This window comes from Chroicocephalus ridibundus, chromosome 5 (assembly GCF_963924245.1).
Source record: "Chroicocephalus ridibundus chromosome 5, bChrRid1.1, whole genome shotgun sequence".
NCBI lineage: Eukaryota > Metazoa > Chordata > Aves > Charadriiformes > Laridae > Chroicocephalus > Chroicocephalus ridibundus.
In genome coordinates, this window is record NC_086288.1 from 19,680,080 (window position 1) to 19,700,298 (window position 20,219).

The window sequence follows — 20,219 nt, forward strand, 5'->3', positions numbered from 1 at the left end:
TCTGTGCAAGCTTTTACAGGAAACTGATACAACATAAAGAAATCCTCTGAACTCACTAATACATAAATGTCTAGACTTAATGTGTGTAAAAGCTTATCTTCTGCTCTAATTTTAGACAACAGAATATTACATTTATTTAAATTACAAGCTGTATATGGTATAAACATCAATATAGATATTACCTGGTGCTCCAGATTTACTAACTGAATTCTTTGAGCCACTCTGTGAAGCACTGCCGCCAACAGACACATTTTCTGATGGGTATGTTGTGCCTAATGTTTCCAGTTCTCCTCGGTTTGAAGAGAAAACGAGATCCAGGGAAGGCAACTTCAGCATACATTCAACTCTCGATACCGGCAAGCAACTGAACTTGATTTGAGAGGGCTGAAAGATACAAAGAAAATGAAGTATTCAGTGAACAAATATGAAATACTAAAACATTCCAAATGTGGCCTATAAAGCACTATGTATTTATTTTTTAAAACTAAGCAAATTACAGCCTTTTCAGATTGGTTTTAGAATTAGTAAGATAACTGTATACAAATTGGTATAGGGACATTAATTTCAGGGAATCCCTTCGACACTAGGGATATTATTTGGACCAGTTTTTGGAAAACTTCGACACAGGAAGCCTGGATGCAGTAGAGGACATGAACGCCCCCCTCTCTTCCTCCTCCCCAAGTCAATTCGTAGCTCATCTTGGGCAAGAACTACGCAGAATCATTTGTGCTGATGCTGAAAGCCTCAGCTCCCCTCAACACATTCTTGGCCAGATGAGTTTGCAAGTAAACGCTGAAAGTCTACAGATTGTTGCGGCGAATTTTCATAGGCATTTAAAAAAAAAAAAAAAATAGCATCTGTTAGAATATGTTGTTCAATTTGGGAAGATAATCAAATTTAATACCAGGAAAACATGTTGTTTGAGCAAAGTGGAAAAATATAACAGCAACGTTCAGATCAAGCTCAAGTGCTCTGAATCACTCTCCAGTAGCACTTTTCTCTCTGACACATATAAAAAGCCCAGACACATCAAATATTAAGCAGTGTGAATAATGCCTTGTAGATAATAAATGTACTTTCCTACATTTTCCATATAAACTGAAAAAAATCTTTAGTTATTGTTTTTGTTTTCTAATGGTACCTATAAACAATGGAGAGAAATACTAGTTACAAAAAATATTTTCAAAAAAAGTAATGATTAAAAATACTCAGAACTTTTGTGACTTCTCAAAATAGCTCATTTCTTTTGTCTCTACAGGATCAAAATACGTCAGAACTTCTGCTACATAAGTCCTATTTCATCACACTAGACATTAGTATCTCAGAAAGAACACTTGAAAGCATTTTTCGTTTTTTAAAAAGCAGACTTAGAAGCATAGATTGTCTCAAAGACTGTGACTGGGGTTACTATACTGAATGTTGAGTTAAAACCTCACCTGAACTCGTACATAAACCACCACATCTACAGGGAAGGACGAATATGCTGATGTCGAGGACGACACTAACGATGTTGTGGACTCTTCTAAGGGATCTTGTATATCAAATTGTCCCATGTCTTCATCCTGTGAACTGACAGCTTTTAAAAAGCACAAGAACTCATTAGAAAGTGGAATTTAAAGGGAAGAACAGCTCAATGCCACTAGAAAACAAAAAAGAAAAAGCGTAGAGTACTAGAATACAAATATTACCTGCGTAATTCCTTTCAATGGGTGTAATTGGAATGGTTTCAAGAGCTTTCTCTAGGAAGTCCAGTAAGCATGGGCTAATCACCATTTCCTCTGGCAATGACTGGAGTGCAACCCACGCATATAGTTTAGCAGTTTTCACTCCACCACTTCCTTTCCCTTTGGCTGCAACATTAAAAGATAAATTTGTCTAATATGATACCACTTAACAGTAACTGACTGATAAACATTAGAATATAATTCATAACTAACAGCTGTTTCCTCTAATTCTCTATATCATCATCTGAAAAGGCATAAATCAGATCGGTTAGAAAAAATTAAGCCATGAGGCTTCACTAAGAAAACTGCGTAAAACCAGCTGTTAGTCTGTCATGCTTGATTGTAATACCATTGCACATGTTATTGACCAAGCACTCTTATGTCATTGTCACCACTTTGCTTTTTAAAAAACAGCATTGAAATATTGAAATCAGACACACACACAATTCTTCTCCAAACACACAATGCAAAGTAACCACAGCTGGCTGGAAATTAAAGTGGAATTAGGAAAAATAAATACATAAACCTGTGAAGATTGTCAGTTTAAAGTGAGAAAATACATCAAAAAATTAAAATTGTAAATGGCAAGTCCTACTGTATTTATGCAAAGAATAACTGAAGATTCTAAACCAGCATTTTTAAAAGCCTGAAGCTAGCCAGAGTATAAATTAATAAAAAGATCATTGTCTTCCAAATCCGTGGAAAAGGCTAACACTTGGATTCACACTCACCAAAATATAAATACGCACAGAAGGTATTAGTACCAGTTCAATTACTGTCCCTACGAAATACAGCTATTAGAACGGACAGAGGTAAATTAAGGCACTGATTTTAAATTCTCCGAGAAAAACAGAAACTAAATGACTAAAACAGAGCTTAAAAATCCTTTTATTTGCTACATAAAACCCAAGCAGTGAATTTTCATGCTATGCAAACTATTCTGTGTAGTGCTTCTGACTAGCTTGTCCTATCTTGCTCTTACTGGAGACCAAAGACAGTAAGACAAGGTGGTTTCGATTCCAGAGGAAAAGTAATATTAAAAAAAAAAAAAATTGTTTCAAAATAATTCAGAGCTAATAAATATTTATAAAAATACGATTCATAAAGAAATAAAGTAATTGCAATCCCTAGTTTTAGGAGACAATTATAGCATCATACAAGTGCAATTTCTGTAAGCCCCCCACCAAATGTAGAACTTACAGATATAAAAGCAACAAGACTCAGGAACTGGACATGACATGGTAAAAATTAAAAGGCAAAGATTGGAAAGAGGATAGGAAAATACAGAGCAAAACTGAAAAGAAATAATATAAACAAAGATTACAAAGCATCCCGTAATCAGAAAAAGAATGGACACTTAGAGAAGTAAGAGCTAATGGTTCAACAGCATGGATAATTGAGGAACGTGTCCCCATTTCACTGTTCTCTCCCAGCATCTCCACTGGTTTTATTTAAAAAAAGAACAAAACCAACCAACCAAAAAACAACTTTTTTGAGTTACTAATTTTGCCTGCCCATAAAATTTTGTTTTCAAAGTGATATTCGCATGCCAAAGGAGAGAAGAGTGAATGCCTCAGAAGCTGGAGGTGCAATCTACATACCTCTAGGTCTGACATGATGTAACAACGGACTCCTGCTTGAAAACAGGAATCATTGGAGATAAAACTAAGTATTAAAACTCATGTTACTCCAAATGATGGTTATTTAAGGGCCTGCAACATTTGAGGACACTAGTCTGGTATTCTGATTAATAAAAATATGTCTAAACAGCTGCTTCAGTACTACAAGAAATAACCCAGTTCCAGAAAGCAATAATTTACGCATTACTTGTGCGGCAGAAGGCACTTAAAAGCTGAAAGTATTCTCCAAATAGTGTAATGTATAGACACAAGGATTCATCTGATTTTTTTTTTCTTGGATTACGAAGAATAAAGCAGTCAGCATTTCAGCATTCACTTTTTGTACAGATACTTAAACTTTGCTTTCCAGTAATGAGTATTAGTTTGTTAAATGAAAACGGAGAAGGCAGTGACAGCCCATCACTGGGATATGATGACGACAGAAATATTACTGAGACTGGTCTGGCAAGAGATTTCTGAAAATAACAGCTTTGTGAACTGCATTCATGCTTCTGGGATAAGGTTTCTGCAGCCAAAGTTAAGGACTTGATAAATACAGTGCTGCAGGTAACATGCAGACAGATCTAGAGGTAGTAGATTACACGAAGAAAAGATACATATCCAGGACAGTTTTAGAAGGCTATTGTCTATAAGTACCTGATGGGATGGGTGGGGGTTGGGGAGGAAGTAAGGTGTTAGTCTTGCTGTGGATAGTGCTAGATAAAGGAGGAGATGTGGCAGTATCTTTCATACCATACAGCTTGGACTCTTTGGAAAGGGTTCTTGGCAAAGAGGATCCTCGAGAAGTATTTGGCGATTCAGTCTTTAAAGTCTTAGAGTTGTAGTGCAACTGGAAAGTAAAGAAGAATCAATTTACTTCATACAAGTAGCTCAATTTCTATACAGCAGTTTGGTGTCACTCCTTCCTTTCATTTTTTTCCCCCCATTATTTACAAAGATATCATTGTAAGATATGTTACATTCCAATTCATGACCTACACATATAGCCCATGCACCGAAATCGTTGTAAAAAAAAAAAATAATTAATAAATATGAAAAAAAAATATTAAGGAAACACAGAGAAACAGAGGAAATTAACTATTTAGGAACAATGCCTAAAGCTTGCTCCTCCACTCTCTAACATCGTACACATCCTGTGCCACCAACTATTTGTTCCTGTCCGCATCACTTGCTTTCTGTCTTACTGCATGGTGGAACTATTCCACTGCTGAACACCAGCATACAGAAAGTTGCATAAAAAATAAAAATAGTAAAATAGTCCAAGAGTTCACAATTCCTATACGTGCATAACACACTATCAATAAAAATACAGAACCTAACGAAGGCTGTAGAGAATGTTTAGTTATTCCTAGATTTGACTAAAAGCAAGGGGCAGGACCTGAGGCATAACCCTTATCCCCGAAGATAGCCTGGAATACTGGAAAATGGACACACAGAAGTCGTTCCACATTGCAAGACTAGAAAAGCCCAGCTGTTTCAAGTAAAGAGCATTTGATTTATGGCATTGCCTCAACCCAATTGCATGAAGTTTCCTTGCAGCAGCAACCTATTTTTGCTGTTCTTACTCCATTGGATTTCAAATCACAAATACAAGAACATTTCTGTCAAGACCCTTTCTTATGAGGATATAAAAACAATGATTAAAAAAACAGGGGAGTGTACAGTTTGACAGTGTTTGAGAGAACACTGTCCTAAAAAAAATAGTTTTTATAGCAAGACTCTGGCTGCTATAATAAGCAACAGAGAAGACACAGTAAGAGAGCTTTATGTGTTAGTGGGCAAACTATTAAGCTGCCCTTGCCATGAACTACTGACAGTGAACAGATCTTCCTTTACTTAAAAAGGGCATACAATATAAATTACCCATCAGAGAAGAAAATATCCAAAACAAATGTCTAATTTTAGACACCAGACTATTAACGGAACAGATTTCTTTTCATGGTATAATATCACATACACTGTTTGTTATGGAGTGTCATTTGACGTAGTTCTATTTTTGATGGAACATACAGGATACATTTTTTCCTCCCCTAAGAAAACGAGGGTAAGAGCATCTATCAGTTTTCAATGTAGTGTTACAGAAATCATTATTCCTATTTTAGCAGTATTTACATAACTGAAAAGAGATTGTGCTGAGGTGCTCTGTATATATGAACTTGTACATACTGTAACAACATATTTGCTTGGAAATCATACTTGAGCAGAGAGAAAGAGCAGGTGCTTCCCTGCTGAGTTATACACTCCTTTTACCTTTACATCCACCCCAGGAATATAAAACACTGTTGTTTCCACATCACTAGATTTTGTCTGTAGAGATGATGGCACTTTCTTGCCAGCAAGTAAGTGAGTAGTAGATGCATAATTAGTTTGAAATTTCTTCTTTTTTGAAGGAGACTCTTGATCCAGACTTCTGGAACTCCGATCATAGCTCCTATAATAAATGCACTGCATATTATTAAAGCAAGCCTAATACTCGTATTAATAAGAGTATATTTTTTAGTATTAAAAAAAACACTAAAGAAGCCTGAAACAAATTTGTAGTATCAACTATATAAGGAAGCATTTCAGTCTCTGCTTTGCTCTTTACTTTCTGTGACCTCTACTCCCTTTTTGTCTGCCCACTCTGGTTTCACCATTTTCATTATGTGATTATTTCAGGCAGTAAAATCTACAAAATTATTGTTATGTCAGTAGAGAAACACCTCCTAGTGCTCTGTACTCTTACAGTCGAGTTCACAGATCACGTTGCGTAGTGCAGCTGAAAACTCTTTGATATGCAGAAAATACTTATCAATTTTCCTTCTCAGTTGTAAAGCCTATCTGCAAATCAATTCTGAAGAGATTCTTTTTCCTTCTGTATCAATTCTTAGAAAAAAGTGTCTTGGAAAGACAGAAACCAAATTGCTTTCTAATTCCAGCTCTCCTATGTATACCTCTTAGTAAGAAAAAGTATTTCTTATTTGTTCCTATTTCTTGGAGTTAAAGCAAGTAAATCTCGTATCCTTATACTATACTTATTACCTTTGTTGACAAATAAGCTTCTTAAAATACACCACATCGACAACATACCAGATTTTAAAAAGTAATGTAAAGCTGCCATTAGATCCCCAATCACATACACATGAAAAAAGGAGAATTTAAAAACTGAGGATAAGATCAAACCTCATTCAGATCAGAAGTAAAGCACTTTTCTTGCCTTAGATCATTTTATTAAGAAAGATACATAATGTCAGCATGCTTTTACTTTCAGAAAATAATTGGAGCCCTTAGAGATCATGAGAAAACACTCTATCAGCCATACTATTAGTCAAACCATTATATGGATTCTCTAAGTTGTAAAGTTACTTCTTTGGAGGCTGAAAATAAAATAATAATCCAAGTCCTTTGAAAGTCAAACATTTTGTTTATGAATGACAAAACATGATTTTAAAAATAAAATCAGAAGAGAGGCATATGCTGATCCTTGCTAAACAAATGCAGCTCCCCATGCCATACTGGTCCATGCTATGAAGTAGTATTAATTGCTACTAATAAAGTGACAGTAACAAACCATTGCGTGCATCTTCTATGCTTTTCAAACAGGTCAGTGCTTAAGAGTTATTAATTATTGCGCATATGGTTATAACTTAAGTGATGGAAATATCAGGTGGACTTTATATGAAGTACTCAGTAGCCTTATGAAGAGCAGAGTATAAGTAACACGTTTCTTACCTTCGTAAACTAATGTCATCATGTTCTTGCTGAAGCATGGTAGGGTGCAGTACACATTTCCCACAATCAATTTCAACCCTGATATCAAGCTCAAAGTCGATATTTCTCTCGGTGGTTGTGCCAGTCACACTCCGGTTGGTAGGTGTCGTCGGCCAGCGCTCAGTGAACAGTTGGTGGACAGCAGCGAAGCCTGTTGCCTTCTTGCGAGAGGTACTCCTGCACAGGCAATTATGAATTAGATATTAGCCTCACATTTACCTGAACAGGTTGTAGGAGGCATTTCTAGGCTATGTCCACACTCAGTAGATAATCTTTTAAGAATTTTTCTGGAAAAGGCCTGATACGCAGCAATACAGTGATCCATCTTCCATTAACACACTCAGTATCCTTTCTTAGTATAGGGTACTGCAAAGAACTAAGCCTTTTTAAAATTCTCAATCAAGAAAAGGAACAAAATGATACATACAATAACGTTCATATTTTTAGATATTTACATGCACTTTGTGGAGGTATAATCAGTGGATAAAATGGAAAGTTATGCTGTATTTGACCAATCCGTCATTTGGTCCCACTAAAACCTGTCCCACTAAAACCTCTAAAAGCTCATTTTCCAAGTTCTTTTATTCTGTTCCAAGCCCTGAAATTTCTAACAGTTGCCTCCTTTTCAGATCAGAATTCCTCCTTCCCTCACAGTCATCTCTGCTGCACGCAACCTCCTCTGCCTTCCACGGACACACTTCAGGCAAAATTCAGTCCTTCATCAGTATTGGATTTTGTAGCTTTAAGGACAATATTTCAAGTGTATTTTTCTTAATTTCTGTGTTCTTCCTTAGGACCATTACTTACGGTGGTTTCCGATAAAAGTACGTCCTCTCTCTTTCATGGTCATCCTCTTTCTCAGAGTCCTCACTGCTTGATGATAAGCTGTCATCCCGGCGTCCTTCTTCAGGCTGGAAGGGAATGCCGGGTGAGAAGACTACTGGAGTTTTGGGTGAACCAAATACCGAGCATGAGCCTTCACTAGTAGATGAGTAATGGGAGGGACCATCAATAGTTACAGACAAAAGGTCCATTTCTGTCTCCTCTGGAAACTGATTATAAAAAGACAAAAAGATAGTAAATTTCCACAGGTACCATTTCCATCGAGAATGCATTAGATAGCTCTGGAAATAAAAAAGCAAGAGTGCTATGAGAAACTCCTGCTCACGAGTTCCTCATAATACAGAGGCAGCAGGTGTAGAAATTGCAAGACGGATAATGAAAGAGAAAGAAATGAAAGCTTGGTGGGGAGCCATTTGCCATTGCCCAGTGATCGAGCTCAATCTATCAGCTAAATATGCGTCATGCTCTGACCAATTCATACGATCAGAAGGAACAGAAACATTTCATTTCAATTGGAAAAAAAAAAAGTTAATTTGAAAGAAAAGAACCAAAGACAGCAAAAATCATCGTGAGCCTGGCAGAGGGGCGAGGCGGCCAGGAGCATTAGTGAGGCGTGCATGCAGGACGCTAACACAGAATGTATGGCACCGCTTGGCAGTCCTGGGCTGCGCTCTTGGGCAACGCGTGCTTTAACACGACACGAACTTCAGGCCAAATTTCCTGTTTCTCACACAGAGCACGCCACAAGCACCACACAAGCAGTTTTCAAACATTTAACTTCTTAAAATGCCTGTGAAAAATAGCTAGAAGTGTTAATTCAACACCAGGGCTACCTAACGCAGTGTTACTACAGAACTACCCAGTCGTCGTCTGCACATTCGAATTAGAGCTCTGCTGAAGACCTGGCATTATAATGTCAGTAAGATTTTTTTCTTTTTTAATATTAAATATTTCATAACTCTTAAGTGTTTGATAGCATTTTGCTATGCCAACAGAACTGAAGCTAACTGGGCAACAAAAGGTAGGATAGCTCTTAATTGTGAACATATTTAAATGCGCAAAACACGTTTCTATGTTTCATTCCCACCTCTCTCTCAGAAAAAAGATTTTATTTCTGGGGAGCATGAGGTGAGCTGGAAGGGAAAAAAGGCACATTACTATCTCTTGAGTTTGTTTTTTTGGAGTGTTTTTTTGGTTGGTTGGTTGGTTTTGGGGGGTTTGTTTGCTTTTGTTGCATTTTTTTTTTGTGTTTTGTTTTGGTTGGTGTTTTTTTTGAAGAAAAAAAATAACCTTTACTATTTTCCCTAAATGTGTTTTTTAAAGCAGTTAAACTCCACCATTTCTTCTCTGGGTATTAAGTTTTGGCATGCTCCCTACTCACGATTATTTGAAAATGTCTTACTCTGCGTTATATATAGGCATTCCAACAAAAATAAAAGTGTGAGAAGAGGTTCTCCCACCTAGCAATTATTTTGTACTGGTGTCGATGCCTGCAATCTTGGAACACAAAGTACCTGCACACACGCTAAAATCCTCTTCTGTGTGTGAAAAGCACATTTCAAGGCAAGACTTACATCACATCAGCCTTGATCAAGGTCTTCCTAAATATACAGACGTAATTCCAATAATTCATTTTCTAACAACTACCAAGTTTTAGGCCTACATAAGGGTGTCGAAACACTCTGGAAAGTTCATCAACAACCAATTCTGTTTTTCTGCTTACTTTACATATTTCAATTTAAATATTTTCAAATTTGATATACATTCTGTTTAGCTGAGTGCAAAAGAGATGAAACATTGAAAAGCAGCTCCCTGTGAGATAAATTAGTTCTCTGGCAAAGAATACTTGCTTCTTCTCAGAAATACCTGAAAATACCCTTCCCCTGGACAGCTGGATTGTTGTGCAATCCCCAAAGCTGTTTTATTCAACTTAATTAGAAGTGAAAAAAAAATAACATAAATTAAAACAATTACAATAATCTCAGCCATGCAAAAACAACATAATAGGAACACTTTAAAAATGAGAAAACATAGCAACAAACAAAACCAAAGCTTCAACAATCCGTTTCAGACACATAGAAGAATACATCTGTAGGGGTACAGCAAACTGAGTAATACACATTTCCAAAACTCTAAATATATTCAAAAGCAAAAAATACTAGATGGTTTTTTGCAAACTCCTGCTAAAAATAAAGCAATTGTATTACCACTATGTGTCAGCCTAAAATAATGCCATTTTCAATTATTTTCCCTAATGTTTCAATTAATTTCTGTATTAAGAAACCAAAACACATCTGTCTTCTGTCAAAACAAATCTATCTTCCAAAAACACATCCATAATTTGAGGTGTGCACGCACACAGAAAAAGACACACAAAAACATACAAGCAATTCAGGTCTGCCTAGGTATACCCGTCTTGTGAACTTGTGACCAAATGGCACAGGATATGTAATTATATGGCATATAAAGTCATTCTTACAGAATCCTGTATGTTGAAAGTCACTCTTGGCCCAGGAGATGCAGCATCTACACGGATATCTGGGAGGTCTTCGCTGTCTCCTAGTCGAGAGCTAGAGGCGAAACCAAAACACAACAGTTTGTTGAGTTCTACTGGAGGATTTTACATTCATGCAAACATTTAACTCCACAAATGTAAAGTAATAAAAAAGTACAGTCAGTACTAGAATTTTGTTATGGAAGAAAATAAAAAATCATAATTGAAGCACTTAGGGTACATGAAAGGAAAAAGGAGGGGGGGAAAAGGAAAGAGAAGGAAGCTGCACATTACTTGGCTAGTAGACTAGTGCTAGCCAATCTCCGCTTATTTCTGTATGCAAGTTTTTCAATCCTAAACCAACATGCAGAGATTATAGAAAAATAAGATATTTGGGACATAAAGCAAGTCGGCAGATTATGTATTGCCTGATGCAACTGAAATGAATTATTTGACCTTATAGTATATGCATACTACTTTTCATTCACAACCAAAGTACTCAAAGGTTTTCAGAACTTTGTCCATCTTACAGAGCAACAGAAAAGCCCCATCATCTTTTCCATGCAATTTCTGGTTCTTTTCACATAACCTTGTGAAAAGGTAAAATGAAAGTGGTTTTCATCTGATCTCAAACTAGAACCTTCATGCCTTCAACACTTGCTCTGCTTTAATTATCAATAATACTAACTAATTCAGAAGAAAGATTCCTTTTCAAGGGCACCTTAAAAAATTCACTTTAGAGTACTTAGAAAGCTGGGTTTTGCTGGAGTGTCTGCTGTTTGATGTTTTCACATGTGGATTATTTATAAATTTCCATTCACTTCTCCAGAAGTATTAAAATTTGAAGTAAATTTCTACTCTCATAGAAACAAGTACACACAATTCTAACGCTACTGTCCACTTTTTAAATTTTCCAATCTTTTCTATTTAATACATAATAACGTAGCACGTTTTTAATTCCAAACTTTGAACACTTCAGCTGCATCTACAGGAGCAACAGACTCAAACACATATATTCTAAAACCAAAGCAACCGCTTTATTAAGAGGCATCATTACAGAACTAGTTTGCTCATCATTCATTAAATGACGAAACAAAGCCAATACACGTAATACAGTTGAAGAGATTAAAAAAAAAAATTACCATTCACAAAAAAAAAATCTCCCTTCCTTCTCATTACAACAGCCCCTTTTTAAGGCAGATGATTGCAAATCAAGTGAAGAAATCGAAATTATTACACTCTGCCATTTTTCCTTATATACGTTTCTTCAGCATGTCTTTAAAGTAGGATTCTGTAGAAAACCCTAAATTGTTGTAGAAGTGGAAACTTCTCCTCATTTGACACACTAGTAAGTCTGTCAAAAAGGAAGTTTCAAAAAAAGGTGAAAAGTTGCTTTTTAGAACATGCCTGTCTTCCAAAATGATCTTCTCCTATCCAGTTCCACCTCGTATAGCCACTGTCTATAGTAAAAGGACTCTTAGGGCCAAAGTCCAGTGTTTCCTCTGTTACGTATGCTGCTGCTGTTATCACAGATCTCAGGTTACCAGAAGCTTACCTTGTTCTGTCCATTCTCTTCAGAGGCGGTCTTCCTGATGCTGAAATACTCTTAGATCGGCTATAGCTGGGTTTGTAGCTGAGACCCCATTTGTCTTTCAAGGAGGCAGCCTAAAACAAAAATATATTTAAATGCGACAACTGAGAACACAGTGAAGAACACTGGCAAGCTAAAATAGTATTTTACACAGGTGTGCCGGTAAAAAGATTTTTTGTTCCGTAATAGCTACAATGCATCTCTTATCAGCATTTGCCAGCATCTTCATCTTGCCTCTGGATACATGTTCACTTTTCATACTTGCTGGAATTGGTAATGCCCTGTTGCCAGGAGAAAAGTTTACCCAAAGCTAATACTCTGGCCACTTCGACAAACATCCCTCCTAACCACCACTACAGTAACAGAAGAATGTGAGCTAAAATGAGAGCACCTGAGAAAGAGCTGCTAACAGATTACTATCTGAAAGATCTTTTCTTATTAATGAAGCATCATCCTTGGAGCTCCTGCCTGGACGCAGTGAAAATAATGTTTTGCCAGGTTTCTTATCAGGGTTTGGGGACAACAGTCACATATGTTTGTGGATTACCAGCAACACTGCTTGTTTTTTGTCCAGTTTCTTCTCGCGTCTATGCTTAGTAGCTTGTATTTATTTTTACATTACCTAACTCTGCAAACACACTCTTTATTTATATATAGAACCCACTTATAGAGAGCACACATGCCAAGTGGATTACAATAGGTATCTATCATTTGCCCAGGCAGTTAACATGCTTGCCTCTGCATCTGCATTTGTCAGTCCAATAAGGAATCATTTTCAAATCTGCTAAGAGAAGGAGTAAATAACAACTTCAAATACACATTTTTCTGCCTATTTCTTGTGAGTGTGCAAATAAAACCATTTACATCATAGTATCTCTGAAATTTTGATTTTCCTATCACCATTATTACGAGAAAGACCCACCCGCTCCTAAAGGTAAAGGGGTTGCTGAACTATTTGATATTCTTAACCTTCCTTTTCCATTATTAATGTTTTCTTTGCTTCAATCAATGTGCAGAAAAGAAATACGCAATGCGAGTGCAAGCATTATTTTTAAAGTAACTTAATACTGCTTACCCTCATACTGGATCTACGTAGCTTTTTACGAACGTCTCGGCGGATATCATTCACAGCCACCGACTCCAGTTGCTGGTAGCGCTGAATTTCTTGATTTATAGTTCCTTCACTTGCACCTAATTTTCTGGGGATAAATCATGCTTGAGTTATCTTACAAATAGGTGACATTATTTTCACCATTTCAAAATCTGTGTCACAATGATATTGTGCTTTCCCTGGGAATTATCCCATTTTCTTCTTTTTTCAGTAGTTACTTATGACCAGTGCCAAATACAGCTGCCGAAGAAGTGCAAATACAGCTGCATTCTTGTTTCATAATACAACTTTTTGCCCGGTATAATATTTTGTCCTTACGAAGACTCTTTGATTTTAAGGTTTGCTGTCTCCACATGACTTAACGGAGCAGATAGAGGATGTAGAACAAACAAATGTGCAAGGAGACCCCCAAACAACAGTGCTACCATGATGCTAAATTAAGGTGGGGAATAAGAAAGGCTATGCAGCAACTCTCTTGTTTCAAAAAGCCCTAGTTGTAACAACTAGATTAAGGAACTCCTATACACTTTCAATCAGATGGCAGCTGGTTAATTAAAAACAAACATAACAGTCAAAACCAAGAAGAATCCTCCTCCTGCTCTAACAGTCCAAAGCCCTGGCACACCAATGCCAGCCTTCTGTAGCAGATTACCTTCTGCAGAAAAAAACACATTGCTAAATAATTTTAAAAACTCTATAAAGAACTGCTCTTTTGAAGGAATCTCAGTTTACTGAAGCATTCATAAACTGAGAAAAGGCAGGCACAAAACACAATTTTGATTCTTGAACTTGTATTAAAAGAAACATTTAACATAAAATCCAAGGTTCAGATACAACTGCCCTCTGAATGGTAAAACAGCAATTTCATTCCAAGTACAAGCAGTAACACATGTCTCCTCTTCATTATTTAACAGGTAATTAGCAAGCTCTGTGTTCCCATCCCAGACAGATCCATTTATAGTAAGTCTGTCTTAGGGAAGGGAGAAAAAAAAAAAAAGCAAGCCCAACAAACCATGGCTGCGAAAAATTATTAATAAAATCCACAGAAGTAGTTCAGATGAAATTTATAAAATCTGAAATAATTCTTTCTTCAGGGTTTTCTCAAGTAAAGCATAGGAGATTTAATTTTAAAGTATCACCTACAAGATGTAAAAAACAGTCAATTTTTTCTTCTTCTTCCAGTGAACGAGACTAAGCTTATTACAAAGTAATGTATTTTGTTAAAGTAATCACCATGATAATAAATCAAGATGGATCTATGATGCTGAATCAATAGGAAATTGATTATAATCAGCCATTGTAATGCAGAACCAGAAGGAATACAGGCTAATTTGACACTTGGGGAAGAACTTGAGGAATTTGAGAGAATACTTGAATATATAGTTTTTTCTTATGGAATCCAAAATGACAATTTTTTATTTTTAAACAAAGACAACAATTTCCACTTGACCGTCACAATGCCACAAGATATGTGATAAGAACAGAAAAGAAAAAAGTCCGCTGCAGTTTGTTATTCCCCAGTTATTGTATTATTTGTGCAAGTTAAAGCAAAACCCGACTTACTTTAAGTCATCAATAACTTTAGCTTGCTCATTGAGTTCTCTAATATCCACTAAACGTTTCACAAATTTTCTTCCTCGCTGTTCTCCAGTTTGGATACTAGAAGCTCCCTGCCGTCGGTGATCAACAATCTCCTATTTAAAATAAACATTTAATTAATGCCCTCATCAAAAATCGGCCATTAGTGCAATTTAACGGGCAAAGTGAATTTCACACCTTAAAATTTGGACTAGTGCATGCAAAAGAATCAGTTTCATCTCAAAAGGCAGCTGATTGGATTTTTTTCCAGTGATCCAAACCCCATCATTCAGTTAGACACACTGTAACTACTACATACATGTCCCCATGAGCAGGATCTGCCTGCTTTCATATGTGATCTGCTAGACTGAAGAGAATCACACTTCGCTGACCCCAATAGATATTCTACAGGAACAGAGTATCGATGGTTTGGGGGGCTCAAACCCAGCAGGTGATTTACAATCCGCTGCCCAAATGTTAGCTTGCGTGCATCTCCGCATAATGAACCTCCACCTGATCTCTAAACAACAAACAGGAACATTAGTGTTCTGGGATAACGTTTTCACCGTTGGCAGGCAAGAGACATTTAAGACAGCCGTTAAAGAATATCTGTTAAAACGTTTTTATGTGAAACCAAAAAGCAAGGTCAGCAGCATATTGGGTAGAAGTACCAAAAAAGAATTTTTTCCAATTTGCTCATATTAGTAACTTACTCATGTTAAGAAAACCTGTTTAGAGTCCCAGCTTTTCCAAGTCAGGTACCTGAAGTTAGGTGTTGTGTCTCCATATTTTCAAGCCCAGATCGGTATTTCCACATAACACCAGTAGAAATATGATCTTGCATTTCTTGCCTTTGAAATATGGAGTTAGAAAACTAACACACAAACTTTTTTGATTTGTAACAAGAGTTATATGAGCTATACGGAGCAGCGTGCCAGACTCAACGCAAGACTAAGATCTTTCCATTTGACTGAAGACTTTGTCACACCTTTTCCAACTAGCAGCACTTATTTTGGTTGATTCACTTACTGCATGTATAGTGGGAGACATAGTGTCAACTTCATCCTCATCAGAAAGGTCAGCTATGTTTACAGAGTTGAGGTCAGCAATATCATCAATATCTTCTTCTCCTGTCAACGTTGTGAGGGTGTTGCCTAAAGCATTCAGTCTTTTCCCAATGTTTGGATCCATATGGACATCAATACCACACATCTTCCATAACACATTCAGTGTCCAGGTTCCAGCACTACTACTTTCTGTATTTAAAAAAAACAACAACACGGTTTAACCACTTTTTCCTCTTCTAAAAAAATCCCCCCTACTGAGTTATGTATTAGTTAGCCAAGACAGTCTTTATCGGTTACAAAAAGACATCTTTTCTACCTACTCTGAGGAAAACACATTCCACAACTGAAACGCTTGCTGCAAGTACTTCACAGCTACAAATTAGTATTTCTTTAACAAGTGATGTACAGAGACAAGCCTAATGAAAATACATTCCCTTCAGGCAAGCTGATGACCAGGAGAGAGCATCTCAAACTTCAGCTCTTCCAATTGCAGCCAAGTGCACTATTCCAGAACAGGATTTCTAACAGCAAGAAACCTAAAGGATGTCTATCTGCATGTAAAAATGCTGACCTATTTACAGCTACAAGTTGAATAATGATGCTGGAAGATGTAATAATATATATGTAGTGTGCCTGCTGAGTACCTTGTCTTCCCACATTTCAGCATCAAAAGACAGAACTTGCTTCAAGCAGAACTACACAAGACACTGTTTTTCCTCCTGAATGGATTCGTGCTGGTTTTCACTATGCACAATTCTATGTGAGGTAAATTTTTAATAGTTGCAGCATGTGTTTCATTTTTATGTCTCCTCAGCACAAAAAAGCAAGCAGGGGACAATGAACAAAACTACGGCAACAGAAGACGTCATAAATGCAACATTTGGTCAAAGAGATAAGAAGCAAGCAGCAGGTGTGATGACCAAGACAGAGACTGCCAGGTATTTTTGAGGCCTGTGTTGCTGATGTGACTCAAAACCTGGAATAGCTTGAAAGGATGGAGCAGATAAAAACATTGAGGAGTTTTACCAGGAAGACAAGATACTAAACAAAACAAAAAAACAGACCGACAATTAAATTACAACACAGTTAAAGGATTTAACATTCATATTGTATGAATGCTTTACTTATATAGGACTTGATTTATTAAAAAAGTGCACTACCTGCTGCAGCCTGTCCTGTTGTCCTAGAACATACTTCATATGTACCATCTGGCACAACACCTGTATGAAGCATATGAAGCACAAACACTCATTAGGCAGAGTGTGAAAATTGCTTTAGACCTTCCAAATTCCACCTCAATTTCTTGCCCTCCGCAATTAAAGCATAAGTAGTGTTGGATAGGATTTAGTTTAGTTTTAATTCCCATAGAATGACTTTCCTTATTTAGTAAAGTCAACCTACTTGGTAACATCCAATAGAACAACTTATAATCACATATAAATTCTAGAAACTTCACCATAATGAGAGATACATATATATATATATATATATATAAATGAAAATCATCTGTATTAAAAACTTACTGGGATTTTATGAAATTATATAAAAGCAACATATCCAACTCTTCCAACATCTCTCAGACAGAACTTAAATGCTTACAATGAGACTTACAGAAACAAAGTTATTAATAAAGGAAAACAACAAAGAAATACAACCTTTTAGATCCAAATTATTTTGCTTTCAAAAAGCGTAAGTCTTTTCTTTATCTTTTGGGGGAAAGTTCAGCAGTTTTAAAAATCACAGGAAAGGGTAAAAGTAGATTAATATCTGAAATAGTATTGTCCAGTGTGAAGTCACACCCACTTACATGCATTCATGACTAGATCTCCTCTTATTTCTGGTTTCCAGTCATCCCAACTTGTCTCAAAGCCATCAGCAAAGCGGATACAGAAGTTTTTAAAATGACCTTTGCTAACTAAAGACTCTGAGGAGCAGGCAGTAATTAACGTGCTTTCAATAGTCAGGACTAAAGCAGAGCCAGTGTCAAGATCTGCAGTGTGATTAGACTGGAAAATAAAATGAGAGAGGATTTACTGGTCATTGCAATGTCAAAGCAATATTGTACATGCATTAAATGCTGTTTATCTTTCCCTATTAGAAAGCCGATCCTTCTTGTATCTCCTTGTATTTTTCCTTCTCTGCAGAAACTTTCAAAGCATCTTATCTGTCTGTACAGTGTCTTGCACTGTTGTTTTCTAAATGCAACACCTACAGTGTAAACACATTAGGGCACAATGATGAAAAGTAGCTTTATTACGTAATTTTTTTGTGCTTATTTTGATACCTATAATTATGCAGAGTCTTAAATACACAGACTGACTGATTATTTTCCAGCCCTTTGCATATTAAGGTCTGTAATTCTGTTTACCTGCAAAAAAGCCCACATATTCCCTTTTCTAATGCTAGACTTCTTTTGATCCAGCGTAAGTACTGTAAACATGCTATTCTATATACAGCTTAAGACTTCATAAGCCAGAATGTGTTTTTCTTAAATTTACTATCATTTGTAAGACATAAGAGCATAAAATGCCATCTGATTTGTCCATAACTGCCAGATAGAAGACTCACAATCAAAATGTTACATCATTATGACTTCTAGGTTATTGGCCTGATTACTCCTTTACATTTGTATGTATTACAACTATTTCCTTCTACGCTGTTAAAATGATTCATTTCTGTTCCGGAAATATTCCCCATTAAGAATACTCCCAGTTCAACAAAGGAACAGTCTCTGAATCCAAGGTTTTCTCTCAGAGCCATCTACCTTTTCCTATCCTCATAATGCTCCACTGATGCACGGAGTGTGGCAGTGTAATATGCCAGCATATGTATTATTTTCGATTTTATACTTAAAAGGTGCAGAGCACACCTTCACCTTTCAACAGACTACTAGTAGTCATGTTGCTTCAGACATTTTGATTACCTGAGGTGTGTTTGTGATGGGCAGGCAAATCCCTAAGTCATTGACAGTCAACTGAAGAAAGAGGGTCCCAAAAGCCTGCGCAGAGGTTTGTTGGATTCCGGGCAGCATATCTACTACTTCTTTTGTGGCCATATGAATATCTTTATGTAAAGCCATTCTCTGTTCATTCCAGTTGTCATACGCAGCCTTGTAGTTCAGCCAAAATAGCACAGCTTTAGGAAGAAACCAGAAATACTTAATTGAAATCAACACATACCAAAAAAAAAAGCACACTCGCTTAGTAAAGGGGTTTTCTTGTTGTTGTTTTTCATTTTTACAGTTTCTTCATTACTTTAAGACGTTGGACACACACATATTCAGGACGTAGAAAAGTGGCTCATGCTGCAAAGGACAAGATGGACTAAGACAATTACTTAGCGTCAAAGTTAACGCTGTAAAATACAGAAAGTGATGCTGTTCTCAGCATTATTCATTTGTAAAGACTTACAAACGCAACTTCCTGCAAACCACCTGAAAACTAATCACCTCAGCAAATGGAATTTTTGACATTAGGAATTATCGACCTGTTGCCATGCAGTAGATCTCCTAAACTTCTTAGCTAGTTTATTATCCCTAACATTTTGATTTAACATGAAATATACTAAATCTTGAATAATCAAGCCTCTTTGAAAAAAAATAAAAATACAGCTTCTTAAGTATGAAAACAAATTTGTAGCAATTGTCTCTTCAATACCTCTATCAAAGGCCACAGGCTGAGCAAAAACAATTGGTCTGTTCAAAGTAATGAGCACAGCTTCTCTATCTGATGAGCCACTGATTTCTTCTCGGAGAGCATTTCTTAATCCAATTCTTGTCTTGAAATAGGCAACTTGATGAAAGTCTGAGCCAGCTTCTTCATAAACCTTAAAATGTTCAAAAAGTGGGAAGGGGTAGGGGTTTACAGCAGGGAGGAGATCAGGGATGGGGAAAAATAATCAAATTACAGCTTTTGACAAAACATAAAATTACAACAAGAAGTAAAGATGTCTCCTTTCCCTGTTTTCTCTTCTAGCCAAAGCTCCTTTGAGGATACTGAATTTTCTTACGTTAAATTGTAATTGTAATGTTATTTTCCTTATTTATCATAAAACATTAACTAAAATATATCCAGACACTCTTTTGTGACATACATTTATAGGTTCTAAGACCCATATTTGTTTGTTTCGAGGCACCACAAAATATTTTCATATCATAGAACTGGTGATTCCAGGTAACAGTGGGTTTAAGAATCCAAGAGATACAACTATCAAACTAATACAGAAAAACTAGGTCAAAATGTAGGTCTAGTCAGGTCTACATCTTGTCTGATCTTATTATTTCATTCATGTAACCTAAAAATAATAGCAATAATCAATGGAAATTTTGTATTTGACCCAGTAGCAAGGCCATTACTGTTGCAAGGGGCTAATAAGTTCTAAGATGTTAATAGCGTGAAAAAAAAATAATAATAAAAAAGAGC

General features: G+C 36.4%; 1 protein-coding gene across 10 annotated transcripts in view; it reads right to left on the reverse strand.

Moving 5' to 3' along the window:
* BLTP1 (bridge-like lipid transfer protein family member 1) overlaps positions 1-20,219 on the reverse strand; it is a 115,284-nt gene that overhangs the window by 13,663 nt on the left and 81,402 nt on the right. For 4 of the 10 annotated variants that reach the window (XM_063335229.1, XM_063335230.1, XM_063335228.1 and 1 more), the window contains 18 exons: positions 19,455-19,623; positions 18,722-18,933; positions 17,606-17,804; positions 16,959-17,018; positions 15,761-15,987; positions 15,051-15,251; positions 14,717-14,847; positions 13,118-13,241; positions 12,007-12,116; positions 10,437-10,527; positions 9,824-9,886; positions 7,922-8,166; positions 7,076-7,291; positions 5,615-5,795; positions 4,001-4,193; positions 1,689-1,850; positions 1,437-1,576; positions 183-384 (listed from right to left, as the gene is read on the reverse strand). In XM_063335229.1, coding sequence (XP_063191299.1) covers positions 183-384; positions 1,437-1,576; positions 1,689-1,850; positions 4,001-4,193; positions 5,615-5,795; positions 7,076-7,291; positions 7,922-8,166; positions 9,824-9,886; positions 10,437-10,527; positions 12,007-12,116; positions 13,118-13,241; positions 14,717-14,847; positions 15,051-15,251; positions 15,761-15,987; positions 16,959-17,018; positions 17,606-17,804; positions 18,722-18,933; positions 19,455-19,623 — 2,926 coding nt within the window. The remainder of the gene's footprint in view (positions 1-182; positions 385-1,436; positions 1,577-1,688; positions 1,851-4,000; positions 4,194-5,614; positions 5,796-7,075; positions 7,292-7,921; positions 8,167-9,823; positions 9,887-10,436; positions 10,528-12,006; positions 12,117-13,117; positions 13,242-14,716; positions 14,848-15,050; positions 15,252-15,760; positions 15,988-16,958; positions 17,019-17,605; positions 17,805-18,721; positions 18,934-19,454; positions 19,624-20,219) is intronic. The other 6 variants (XM_063335233.1, XM_063335232.1, XM_063335235.1 and 3 more) reach the window with 6 other exon arrangements.